Source organism: Anabrus simplex, chromosome 11 (assembly GCF_040414725.1).
Source record: "Anabrus simplex isolate iqAnaSimp1 chromosome 11, ASM4041472v1, whole genome shotgun sequence".
NCBI lineage: Eukaryota > Metazoa > Arthropoda > Insecta > Orthoptera > Tettigoniidae > Anabrus > Anabrus simplex.
This window is the reverse complement of record NC_090275.1, coordinates 56396437-56411079: the sequence shown is the minus strand read 5'-3', so window position 1 is coordinate 56411079 and position 14643 is coordinate 56396437. Positions and strand designations below refer to the sequence as shown.

Here is a 14643-nt window from a genome sequence, read left to right as displayed (position 1 = left end):
ATTATTATTATTATTATTATTATTATTATTATTATTATTATTATTATTATTATTATTATCTTGAAGACTGTAAGGAGAAGGAGCGAGCCTACACCAAAAATAATTACCAGGTCGATTTCTAACTACTCTAGCCCACTTAGTGCTGAGGTTACGAGAAGTAGAAGCCTTTATCTTCCACTCCTCCAAGGGCCTTCATGACCTGTACCAGACAGGACTTTATGACGTGCTCTAAGGCTTGCAAATTTGACGCCCTGAGGTTGCGAACAGAACAAGAGTTGTGCACAGGAAGTCAGATAGTAAAGATGAAAGTGAGGCGCCTGGAACAAATAAGAATGAGTTTATATGGGGGAAATAGCTCCCTCTGTGGATTAGTGGTCAAATGTCGGCCTCCTGTTCCCAAGACAGCGGGTTGAAACCCGGCAGAGGTAGTCGGATTTTTTAAGAGCGGACAAAGAGTTCATTCGACACTCCATGTCGGCATGTGATAGATCTCTTGTGACACATTTGGTGTTTACCGGACTAAATTAATTAAAACTGAGCTGTAGACGCCCAAGACAGATTCGGTTTGCTCTGCCATCTTGTAGGTTTACAGTAAAACGGAACGTCGAAATTGACGAGCAGACAGCCAGATGGCGTCAAATTAAAATGCTTTCAGACATTAGGTGATGCCATAAGATTATTACTGAAAATCCACAGCCTGTTTCCAGTCATTCGACCGGGTCAGGAATGGAATGAATGAATCCCTCTTCTTGCGGCGAGGATAGGAATTGTGCCGGCTGCCAAGGCATGTCACACTCCTCTGGGGCAATGATTAATGAATGATTAATGAAATAAAATGATATTGGAGAGTGTTGCTGGAATGAAAGATGACAGGGAAAACCGGAGTACCCGGAGAAAAACCTGCCCCGCCTCCCCTTTGTCCAGCACAAATCTCACATGGAGTGACCGGGATTTGAACCACGGAACCCAGCGGTGAGAGGCCGACGCGCTGCTGCCTGAGCCACGGAGGCTTTCAAGATTATTATTATCATAGTTATTTTAGCAGAATGTTACATGTCGATAGAAGAAGAGGCGAAGAAGTTGGAGAAGAAGGCGAAGAAGAACAATGAAACCTTAGAGTTTAACCTGACTGTCAATATTATGCCGTAAGTCATACTCAAGTAAAATCGCAGCCACGGGGAAAAGAATGTCATTCTCGAAAATCTCGCTTTTATTATTATTATTATTATTATTTTTTGAAATAAACTTTAAGCTCATTAGGTCGCGATGTCTGCATATTGTGCATACCAAACAGATGTTAAGCACATAACAAAAGTGGCCAAGTAAACTTGTGTGGGAACAGAATCCACAACCTTCCGATTTCGTAACATCTTTGGCATGCACTGTCATAAAGTACTCTAACTTTTGATAGTGTGTTTGAACAGGCATTTTGGTACTGAAATATGTATTAGTGTTCAACAAAGTAGGTGTTTAACTTCGTTATAAAATTATATTTGATCATTTCCCTTCATGAACTAGTACGACATTGTTAATTCTAGAGCAGGGCCTCTCAGGGTGCATGCACTGTGCAAAAGACGACTTCGCTTGGTTGACCAGAGTGCAGACCCTCTCTCCTCGATTTGGAGCAATAGCGCTGTCTCTCTCTTTCTCCACGCCTGTCTCGCTCGCTCCGCCTGTCTCCCTCTTCCTCACTTGCTCCGTAGCGCTCCAAATCCGAGCCGAGTTGAGCCGACCTTAGCCGAGTAGTTCAGAGACGAAGCGTTGGTCCGACCCGAGCCGAGTGGGACCGATGCACTGTGCACAGGAATTCTGCGCCTCAGTTTGCACGCGTGAGATTTTGGGCGTTTGAGAGGCCCTGTACTAGAGTAACAGTCTCTCTCCAGTCTTTCACAGTCAGAATGTTGGCCGGCAGGGTACGAGATGTGGTATACAAATTCTAATCACTAGATTGCGTGCCAAAAGCCTGGATTCATTACCAAACCTCTCCACACTGTTCTGAAAGTTTGCTGTAAGTACAGTGCAGACGAAGCATAAGCCCTTCATTGAAACTGGTTCCTACGCACATCTTTACTATTCATTAATAATAATAATAATAATAATAATAATAATAATAATAATAATAATAATGGCGTGTGGTCTACGGAGAGGTCTGCAGAAGGTCTTTTGACCTGCGCGTCGTGATGAGGATGAAGTGATGAAGACGGCACATACTCCCAGTCCCCATGCCAAGGGAATTAACCAATTATCGTTAAAATTCCCGACCTTGCCGGGAATCGAGCCCGGGACCCCACAGACCAAAAGCCAGCATGCTAACCATTTAGCCATGGAGCCGGACACTATACATTAACAATATATTTTTTAAACAATGGCGCTACAGCCCTGAAAGACCCTGGCTTAAAAAGCGCCCACTTTATTATTATTATTATTATTATTATTATTATTATTATTATTATTGCAGGATCTTTGTTGGTGCTATTTCAAGATCTAACCAACTTCTGTGTTCTGTGCTGCCATCACCTCGGGGTTTCCAGAAACTGTTAAAAGTAGTTCGCGGGACGTAAATATATTTTATTTATTTATTTATTTATTTATTTATTTATTTATTTATTTATTTATTTATTTATTTATTTAGCTCTGTTTTTTTCGGTTTCCTTCTAACTGCACAATGTTGGTGATATTTGGTGAACTAATCAACCTCCGAAAACCGGTTTCTTGGCTGAATGGTCAGCACGCTTATCTTCGGTTCAGAAGGCCTCGCGTTCTATTCCCGGCCGGGCCGAGGACTTTGAGTACAGTTAGTACCTCTAGCTCGGGGACTGAGCGTTTGTGTTCATCTTAACACACTTCATTTACATACAACATTACTATCACAGAAACACGCAGTAGTGGATATATTTTTCCACACAGGGTTGTCTTTAGAAAGGGTATCCAACCATAAAACTGAGCCAAGCGCACGTCAAGTGCCAACACCCCAAGAATTGGGCGAAAGGTCAGGAAGAGGAATTATCCTCCAGATTGACAACTTAACAGACAGATGTTCATATGTATCCACACTGCACCAATCTGTCGCTCCTATGAAAGATTCAAATACTATCTTGTTTGTTGCGTTAGTTTTGTTACGGCCATTTAAATTCCTAAACAACTATTTATAAGTGGTACATTCAACATCTTCGGCTGTCACCCTCCAAAATCCCTTTAAGCTTCTCAAGTATTTCGTGGTCTAGGTATTGATCCATTCACATGAAGGAAAACACCCGCAATGAGTGTAATGTCAGAATGTGACGTAGAAAAGTATTCATATTAGTACGTACCAAGTTGATTTTCCCCATGGCGGTGAGGGTCCACCAGGAGCATAGCGCTCGGAACAATCACAAAGGCACGAACACTCCACTAGCACAATCTCACTGCCGCAGCGCGAGACATCAACTGGGGACAGGTTGATTGTTACACCTATTGCTCCAGTAATCGACCTGAGCGCCGCAGCGGACGACGCTGGAACTAAGGTGCGACCTACTCACGACCACACTCACACATCATACGCGCGCCCGCCAAACTGCTTCTTTTTCTTTCTACACCGCCTACTTTCTTGTAACAGAGAGGTTAAGGTGTACGCCACCTTGGGAGTTCGAGGTGTGCTTACCTAGAACACGCGCACCAGGCATGTGATGGCGCTACGGTAAACACATCCAGCGCCTTCGAAGGCAGCTGCATCCTTCCTTCCACATCCAACACAGTAGCACAATTAAAGAACTGCTCTCCCCTAACAAACTCAGTTCCTCATCTCATATCTTCGTACTAAGTCACATTCAATGAAAATAATGAAGATTGCAATATATTATCACTAAGTGCACCCTTATCAAAACATTCCTCAAGTATTATTTGAAAGGTTGTTTATTTGTTTTCTTACAATTTGCTTCACGTCGCACCGACACAGGTTTTATGGCGATGGTGGGAGGTTGAAGGACTGGATCAGAAGGAAGCAACCGTGGCCTTAAGGTACAGCCCCAGTATGTGCATCTTGCGAAAATGGGAAACCACGGAAAAACATCTGCAGGCTGCCGACACTGGGGTTCCAAACCACTATCTTCCTAATGCAAGCTGACAGGTACGTGACCCAAACCACCCAGACACTCGCTCGGTAAAGGGGTATTTTCAAATCGACCAAATCAGTGGAGAAGTTTTATTTCTTCTTCTTCTTCTTCTTCTTCTTCTTCTTCTTCTTATTATTATTATTATTAATCCAAGTGGACTGTTATCGTGCTACGGCTATGGAGCCAAGCTCTACCTTCAGGAGCCGAATGGGTTCAAACCCCATCGTCAGCTGCCCTGAGAATGGTTTCCTGTGATTTCCCATTTTCACCTCCAGGGAAAAGCCAGCACAGTTTCTATTGATAGACCAAAACCGATTCCTTCCATCTCCTTACCCAATTTCATTCACTAGCATTCATTAGCTCCTTAACCGAGATTGGAGTCAGGAAGGGCATCCAGCCGTAAGAACGTATCATGAAAATGATTTCAAATTTCCCTCTGGGAAAATCAAACGACCATAAATAAGTATGTATATATATATATATATATATTCTATAAAATATAGTTTTGTCTGTTAATTGCTCAGAATTTGAAAAAAATTGTGTTTCTGTATCGGTCATGTCCATAGTAACAAGGAAATGCACTTTTAACTTTCCCTTAATGTCTGTCTATGTATGTATGTATGTACACGCATCACGAGAAAACGGCTGAAGAGTATTTAATGGAAATCGGTAAGTGAAGTCGAGTGATGAGCCACTACAATGTCGGCTATAAATCATTTTATTCACACTGAGTCAAATGGTAGTTTAGGGGAAGGCCTAAAATTTAATTCTCAAATATTTATATTATTAGTGGTTATATAGAATTCAATTTCCGATCATTTATGTCATACATTGTTACGGTACAGGCTATGATAACAAAGATATTCATGAATTTGTATTTTTGTTGCTAAGTCCATATCAACGCAGAGCCACGAGAAAATTGGTTAACAGAATTTAACGAAAATCGGTATATATAGAGTCGGGGAATAAGAAACTACAGTCTAAGTTATAAACAATTTTATGCACCCTGGATGAAATTGTAGTTTAGGGAAGGCGCCTAACATTTAATTTTTAAATACCTATGTTATTGGTCCTATCGAAAAGTAATACATAACAAAAGTTATAGAGAATACAGTTTCCGACCATTTATGTTTTATTCACTTTTACCGTTCCGACTATGATAAAGAGTGGTATTTCAGAGTCGGAAGAGAACTGAATGTGAAGGTCTACAATATCGAAAGTGCATAACATTGATCAACAATATCATTCCATTGACCATTGTTTGTTGTGATGTTCTTTGTCTCTCAAGCTGCCACTCAACTCCGATAGATAGGATTACTGCTGCGTACCGAGTATGACAGCCTGAATGAATACTGGCGGGAAATAGCTGGGGAGTTAGAAAACTTTCTTCTTTAGCATATCATTCCTCTGGTTTATACATTTTCTGATACCGTACTGCTGGTACGTAACACACTGGTTCATCATAGTATTCGAGCTATTCGATCCCTACTCTGACGCACTCTTTTGAATGAATTACAGCACCATAATTCACTAAATAACTCAAAATTCAACCCTGAAAAGAGCCGTTTGTTAAAAAGAGCTCCTTCCTCTTTACTTTTATTAAATTCTACATTCATTTTATTCCAAATTAGCAGTGAAGAGGGGTTTCTCCTCTCGTTTGGAGGAAAAATTTGCCTCTAAATCAGATAGATTTTTCCGCCGCCAGTGAATTGAGATTTTCCGACTCCTCGGGTACTCCTAGGAAACAGATTAGTAAAAGGGCATAGTTTTTGCCCTGGGACTCTCCACTACTCAACCCCCCCACCAAAAAAATAGACGAAGAGTGTTCACGGATCACGGTTGTCTGTGGCCTGGTCATTCCAGCTCTGGAACTTTGGACTGTGAGATCGGCAGCGTAGTACCGTTCGTTAAAAATGAGAAAATGTGTGGTTTTCCATTTGATCAAGTATTTCATGTGAAAGCATTGCTTTTACTTGCCCCATTCCTACTGACGTCATTGTAATGACCTATGTTTATTTCATTTGGGGAAACCACTATGACATTTCTGAGGATCGCCTGTTATAGGCAACCTAAATAAGCACCATGAAAATTTGTATTAAGTTTTTTTAAAAGTTGCTTTACGTCGCACCGACACAGATAGGTCTTATGGCGACGATGGGACAGGGAAGGCCTGGGAGTGGGAAGGAAGCGGCCGTGGCCTTAATTAAGGTACAGCCCCAGCATTTGCCTGGTGTGAAAATGGGAAACCACGGAAAACCATCTTCAGGCCTGCCGACAGTGGGGTTGGAACCTACTATCTCCCGAATACTGGATACTGGCCGCACTTAAGCGACTGCAGCTATCGAGCTCGGTGTAAAGAGGCTAACAGATGTCTTATTAGTTATAATTTGACCCAGAACGGAGTTTTAAATTTACTCTGCATGTGTAGCAGGAACAAAAATAAATAGGAATTCTAGGAAATATCCTGAGATTATGCCTTTCCAGGCGAGACTTAGTGCTGACAGTGCACTATATGGTCTTTTAATGCGGGCCAGGACAATTTTGTTACTTTCACGAATCTGTCTCGGTCTTACCCTTGGCTTTGACAATATGTAAGTGATTGAGGTATGAGCGATGCTAGTAATGCTACTCCTTATGCAGTTAGTCTCTGCCAGGAATGGTGTGAAAATGTTGCTTATAGGGTCGGTTGGCGAGTAGATTTCAATTAGCTTGACAGACTGATGTGTAAACACGAAAATGTTAAAATGCAAACTTATTTGAACAAGGCGCAAGTATCTCCTAGCTTCTCTACAGTTATGTAGGTTAAGTTGCATACATTTTATGGGTTTTGATCTTTCACGTCGCTAATATTTATGCAAATCTCACAGCAGAACCGTTCTGCGGGTAGAAAACAAGTTTCCATTCTAACCAATTAGTGCCTAAATAGGCTTTTAGTAATAGCAATTTCTGGCTCAGTGAGGAAAGCATCAGGAAACTATATCACTCCTCATTTGACTAGCATAACATTTCAGTGATGCTTAGGCTATCTATGATAGCTGATGCTGGAGCCGTTGAGGATCCAACGAGCCTTCGGGATGAGGACTAAACAAACATGTATACATCTTCAGCTTAGTTGTTACGACGTGTCAACAACATTTCAACTTCAGCGTTGCTCACCTTTGATGGACTCCGCAAAAAACAAAACAAAAAACTAGTATCTCCGTTATTATAGCTCGAACGATAAACATTGTATCAGATCCAATCAATATGCAGGAGAGGAGAGGTGAAAGCTTGAAGTGAAGTTTATAGAGAGAAGATTGAAAAATATCGAGTTGTAGGCGAAGAAAGTTGGTAGTAATGTACTGGTGCAAAGTGCGAGAGTTTGTAGCACGCGGCCTTGTACCTGCTGACCTGCAGTCCACATGCTGTCCTGGGCCTACTTGTAGCGAGCTGTCATTATACAGCAAGCAACACACTCACCTACCATTACACATTTTTAGTGCAAGAAATTAGTCATCAGTAAGAAAGAGACACGATGAGAACACTAGAGTGGACACAAACTTAAATTAAATGGCCTGTTGGGGATCGAACCCTTCTTCGGATAAAGAAATGGCATGCTAAACCCTTGATATAAAAATAAACGGCCTATCCAGCAATTTACAGTACAATACTTCAAGATATATCACCAGGTTTTAAACAATATTTCGAAACACTTTAAAAGTTTGTTTAATTACAGTTATCTACAGTATTACAAAATACTGTAACACGAAAAAATATTGGAATACAGCATTTGTAGTCTCTAAAAATGAGCACCGTTCAAACTCAAGCACTGCTTTTATTATTATTATTATTATTATTTAGTGGAAGCCCGTCAAAACATGACGGTCAATGGGGTAAGTATTTAGTGAAGGATTTCCATATATAAGGCATTCTTTGTACAATCACATTTTGGCAGTATTGGCAACTTTAAGGACGTCAAACGTTCGCACTCTTGGCATTGCAACATATGCCATGGCTGAAAATTTAAACCTGATCTTTCCAGTGTTTGCCCTTGAGCTTTATTGATCGTGATATAAAATACCAAGCGAATGGAAATTGGTGCCACTTAAAAGAAAATGTGTTTTATCTGATGGAGCTAAATCATCTCGACAGATTATTGCTCTGCGCCCATTTTGACTGTGGAGTGCACTGCGCTCCTGGTTTGCTATGAGCACAATTTCGGTCGAATAAGAATTGAAAATTGGCGCAGTAGCAATTTGCTCGTAGTTACGGTACAATCCTTCGGTTTTTTTTTTTTTTTTTTTTGCTATTTGCTTTACGTCGCACCGACACAGATAGGTCTTATGGCGACGATGGGATAGGAAAGGGCTAGGAGTGGGAAGGAAGCGGCCGTGGCCTTAATGTTCAGCCCCAGCATTTGCCTGGTGTGAAAATGGGAAACCACAGAAGACCATCTTCAGGTCTGCCGACAGTGGGATTCGAACCCACTATCTCCCGAATACTGGATACTGGCCGCACTTAAGCGACTGCAGCTATCGAGCTCGGTCTTCGGGTTTTTATGACAGTAAATTATGACACGGATAATCGACTCACTTTCCTAATTACCGGAGTGGAAGAAATTCACAGTCTTAGTGTTAAAATTACGACATTGAGAAAAGGACTTTTACATCACTTCAAACTAATAAATATAGGGAGAGCTACAAAGAGACAGTAACACTGCGCCGGATAACTCCCTGCAGCACAATACAGACTTGAACAGCTGACCAGGAAGACGTCCAAGTGCGCATGCGTGCCAGCTCCCTTCCACCTACCCTCTCGTATGCCTCAGCGCTCCGACAGTCCATGTGGCTTTGACGTATTGGCGAGCGCCTTGGCCATTCAGATCCTACATTTTTATTTACCAATTTAAAATATACGATAAAAAATCTTTATGCTTTTGAAGACACTTTGCAAGTCAACAGGCCAAGAACTTTCGTCAGAATGCTTTACGATGTCCATCGGTTCAGCCGTTCTCTCAAACGAGCGGTAACAAAGATCAGCCTAAGGTTTTTAAATATGTACATGGCCTTCGTCCTTTGCCCATTTGGCCATCAACAATATAGATTAAATTGTTACAGAAAAGAGAGAAAAAATTGGACAACAAGGTAAAATACATAGAGAATGACAGAAAGGACCTAGAACAGACCAAAGAACAACGCACTTGAAATAAACACACTTGTTTCTTTAGATATTGACAACTTTTCGTCAAGTATTTTGCTGTTGCACTGTACACACGTAGGTCTCCGATTGCCAGTAACAGCTGGGTATGTGTTGGAAAGGGAATACGAAGGTGCACAAGGGTATCGAACAATTCTGTGTGGTAGGATATAGTTCTACTGCACTCGAAGATGGTGTGGTTCAAATCTCCTGTGTTCCTCTCTGATTGTGCTGATTGGAGTGAGCGGGGAATGAAACATGGTTGAATCTCTCCGGATGATGGTAGTTACTTGACCTCTGGCCCATCTGACGTCTTGATACCATGGCGTGCGTGGGATAGTTGGCTGAATGGAGGTATAGTAATGACCTCTGTGTTGAGTAGTCCTGCTCTACAGAGCAACGTAAGTTGTCCTGCTATTTACATAAAACTCAGTGCAGGGGAGGCGCAATGAAAGGAATAAGCCAGAGCGTGAGCCTTGTTTGGTCAGTCTGTCAACCAGATCGTTGTCTGGAAGTCCTGAGGGTCCCACAAAATTGACACAGTCTTTCCGAGCGATTTCATGATGGACGATAATTCTAATATTTCAAAGATGTAGGACTGTGTTCGTATGTTTCTTCGAGGGTGACCAAATTTCCGGATAGCACTTTGAGATCTGAAATGATACGTGTCTTATGAAAATTTCTTGATTGTGAGTAAATCAGTGCTTCTCGGATGGCGATAAGTTCAGCAGTGTAGATGACCTCGTACGTCATTGCCATTCCATTACATTTCTCACACATTATTATTACAGGTGTCTTTAAATGCACAGTAGTAATGATGAGGAAGCACTGCTGCAGAAGGGTCGATGCGAGCGTAAGTTAGGTTTTTGACATTAACATATTCAAGGAACGGTCGGTTATCAGTAGAGCCCGGATTTGTATGCATTAATAGGTTAGAATGCAAACCTACTGAAGCGAGTACAAGTATATCCTACCTTCACAACGATTGTGCTATGGATTTGCATAAACATGAGGGGTACGGCCCATCAGAACCCCTAAAATTTATGGTACTCTTGCTACATTATGGAACAGAGGGTGGCCGACACTGCCTACTAACCAAATTAGTTTGCAATCTAACCTGTTACTGCATAAAAATCCGGGCTTTAGTTATCAGTTACCCCGCTGACATATATAAGAACTAGCTGATGTACCCGTGCTTCGCTACGGGATTCTCAGAAAGACTGACTTGGTGGTTTTCCTAACTAAATTCAACATAGGTCATTACTCATTACAAAAACGTCAGTAGGAATGTAGCGATTGAAAGCAATGTTATCATATAAAATACTCGATCAAATGAAAAACCGCACACTTTCTCACTTTCAACGAACAGTACTACGGTGCCGATCTAAGAGTCCAAAGTTCCAGAGCTGGAATAACCAGGTCGCAGACTGCCGTGAACACTCCTCTGTCATTATTCCGTTAAATATGCACACTACTCATTCCAATCAGTGGCTCAGAGTAGGGATTGTATAGCTCGAATACTATGATGAACCAGTGTGTTACGTACCAGATATATCAGAAAATGTATGAACCAGAGGAATTGCATGCTAAAGAAGAAAGTTATCTTACTCCCCAGCTACTTCCCACCAATATACAGGCAGGCTGTTACAGTCGGTACGACCAGGCGAGTTGCCCGTTTGGTTAGGGGCTCAGACTTCACATACCGATTTTCACCAAATTCTGTTACCCATTTTCTCGTAACTCGGCGCTGATATGGACTTAGTAACAAAAATCCAAATTCATGAATCTCTCTGATTATATGCGGTACGGTAACAATGTATAAGACATAAGTGATAGGAAATTTAAAAACTTCTTACATAACTACTACTAACTTACGACATAACTAAAGTTATGTTAGTTATGTAGTATTTATCGATACGACCACTAATAACATAAATAACTTATTTGAGAATTACATTTCAGGCCTTCCCCTAAACTACCATTTCACTCAACGTGAATAAAATAATTTGTAGCCTAGATTGCAGTGGTTCTTCACCCGGCATTACATACATATTTTCATTAAATTCTTTTCAGCCGTTTTCTATTGATGCGTGTACAGACAGACAGACAGACAGTCAGACAGACAGACAGACAGACAGACAGAAATTACGGAAAAGTAAAAAATCCATTTTCTTGTTACTGTGGACATGACCGATACAGAAATACCATTCTTTTCAAATTCTGAACAATGTACAGACACAACTCTTATTTTATATATATAGATACATGTTAGGACAAACACAAATACCCAGTCTCCGAGTAAGAAGAATTAACCAAACCCAGTTAAAATACATTACCTGACTGGGAATTGAAGCAGGCACCTTTTCAACTGAAGGTATCGACGCTGACCAACCAACCAAGGAGCCGGGCAGTTAGTTACCGATGCGCAAACATATTATTATTATTATTATTATTATTATTATTATTATTATTATTATTATTATTATTATTATTATTTACGATGAGGCCTGGTAGTTACCAAATGATTTCAATTCATGCTTCACTGTCGGTTCCTCTCCCGTTCTTCCCAGCATTCCTTCATCATTGCACTATGCTTGATTCTCCTCTTCTCAAACAACTTTGGACAATATTTCCATTTCATTTTTCCTTGGCATCCTTGAATCTTAATACTTTCTTTTCTAAATCTCTCTTCCTATAGTTTCCTATTCTCTTATTTTATTTCTTTATAAATCTTTCTTGACCTCTTGTATCCAGCTTATTGTCGACTTTCTCTCCCAAAGGCACTTGAATTTCTGTTTTGTCCAAAATATAGCAATCACCTCATTTTTCTTAATGTTTCTGTTACCTTTTCTACGTTCTGGCATATTTCCTTATCTACATATTAAAAGAGTTAACTAAAAGCAGTTTTGGCAAATCCGTACGTCCGTTCTACTGGAACTATTTGCTTTCATTTTCTCCGGAATTATCTGACGGTGATTCATGAGACTCTGATAGGTCTCTAACTTCAGCCAACTTTGAGTAATCATAGAATCAAATCATTAAATGATCACTCCAATAATTGCAGGCGAAAGCTTACCCTAACCCGCAATACATTCTGTACTTAGCAGGTTGCTAAGCGACTAACACTTTCATTAATCTATATATAGATAAATGTCATTGTATGTATGTATGCATGTATGTACTACATCTCCTCCTAAACCACTAGAGCGATTTACACCAAACTTGGTAACTTACGACTTAGTATCAGGAGACAAACCGCGTGGGGGTAAGACACCCCAAGTATCCTTAGGGGCGGGGGGGGCGAGGGGGTCACATTTAAAAATATTCGAAAATGGTGTCGAATCCACACTTTTCGGGGTCGCTGAGATGAATAGTGACACTCCGGATTTTTTTTTTACAAACCGCGTTGGGGTAAGACACCCGAAGTGCCCGTAGGGGCGGGGAGCGAGGGGGGTCACATATAAAAATATACGAAAATAGTGTCGAATCCATCGTTTTCGGATTCGCTGAGATGGATAGTGATACTCCGGAATTTTTCCAAGTCCAAATTCAGCCCCCTTTTGCTTGGGGGGCGAGGGGGGAGTGATGTATCAAAATAATAGAAAGTAATGTCGAATCCATCCTTTTCGGGTCGCTGAGATGAATAGTAACACTCCGGTTTTTTTGTTGACAAACCGCGTTGTGGTAAGACACCCGAAGTACTCTTAGGGGCGGGTGGGGGGGCGAAGAATGTGACATTTAAAAATATTCGAAAATAGTGTCCAATCCATACTTTTCGGGTCGCTGAGATGAATAATGACACTCCGGAATTTTTTAAAGACCAAATTCAGCCCCTTTTGGGATGGGGAGCGAAGGGGAGTGAGATATCAAAATAATCTAAAATAGTGTCGAATCCATCCATTTCGGGGTCGCTGAGATGAATAGTGACACTCCGGATTTCTTTTGACAAACCGCGTGGGGTAGGACACCCCACGTACCCATAGGGGAATGGGAGGCGAGGGGGGTGACATAAAATAAACGACAATAGTGTCGAATCCATACTTTTCGTGGTCGCTGAGATGAATACTGACACTCCGGAATATTTTTAAGTCCAAACCGCGTGGGGTAAGACACCCCATGTACCCTTAGGGGTAGGCGGCGAGGGGGTGAGATATAAAAATCATCGAAAGTAGTGTTGAATCCACACTTTTCGCGGTCGCTGTGATGAATAGTGACACTCGGGAAATTTTTAATGTCCAATTTTAGCCCCCTTCGGGGTGGAGGAACGATGGGGGAATACATATAATTATTACTTTTTTTTCTTTTTTTGGAAAGATCAAATATTTCCCAGTCAATTCTAGCTTCCACAAGGACAATGTTTTACTCGAAAATTAAATAATCTAACACTTGAAATCAGATACATCTAAATAACACTAAAACTGCATAATAGGTCGTAAAATCAATATCTCAAACATAAATCAATAAGCATCCACTTCACACTTAACTACCTGGTAATACAAATACTAAAGGTAAACATCAAAGTTACCCGGACAGCGCCGGGTACTACAGCTAGTATTCTGATATATGTGATTTTCATCCTTAGCAATATCATTGCATGTAGCTATGTTTGATTACTACTTGTCAAGCCAGAGAGTATACACTTCCTCTGATCACAGAAGAATACCATTCCCTTCTAGATACTCTTTGATTCTCTAACTTTTCCCAGTTTCCAAGAATATTCAACAGATGGCAGAGCGTTCCTAGTAACGTAGATGCTGCTAAGAGTCTACGAACAGACCCCATCATGGCATACGCCTTAGACATTATCTGGGAACAGCTATCGAAGGGTAACCAAGCTACACTAGGAAGAGTGAAGGCCTTGTATCTTTAAAAAAAAAAGTTCTCTTCCTGGGAAAAGAACTCTCCTTGAAGACTAACCTATCAACTCACAAGACAACTGTTCCATATAGAAGGACTTCGATTAAAAATACCATTGCATTCTACGACGCAATACCAAGCTTTACTTCAGGAAATGCGGGATAAAAAAATGAATATATGCATATTTTTTTTTACCAAACAGACGGTATGATGACGTCAGAATGAATGAATTCTGACTACGAACTGGGGCGTACCGTAACGCACTTCTTATTCAATGTTCATAAAACCATTGAAAAGGGCAGGCAAAACACTGACTACGACAGGCTTATCAAGACGAGTTATCTGACCTATTTATAACGAATGGTGCAGAGCAGCATGGATCCTCTAGTTACTTCTTAATTTTCATTGTTCTGTTGTTTTAACTGGACCTAACATGATTCTTCTTCTTCTTCTTCTTCTTCTTCTTCTTCTTCTTCTTCTTCTTATTATTACGTATGGTTATTGATTCCAGCCCCTCGCC

General features: G+C 40.9%; 1 protein-coding gene across 2 annotated transcripts in view; it reads right to left on the bottom strand.

Moving 5' to 3' along the window:
• Positions 1 to 14643, bottom strand: part of DAAM (disheveled-associated activator of morphogenesis-like protein) — an 879757-nt gene that overhangs the window by 277558 nt on the left and 587556 nt on the right. Inside the window, exon 1 of one of the 2 annotated variants that reach the window (XM_068229573.1) lies at positions 3312 to 3524. The exons of the other annotated variant lie outside the window; for it this stretch is intronic. Within the exon in view, the coding sequence (XP_068085674.1) occupies positions 3312 to 3329 (18 nt within the window). The 5' untranslated portion in view covers positions 3330 to 3524. Of the gene's footprint in view, positions 1 to 3311; positions 3525 to 14643 lie in introns of those variants that run through there. 2 annotated transcript variants of the gene reach the window in all.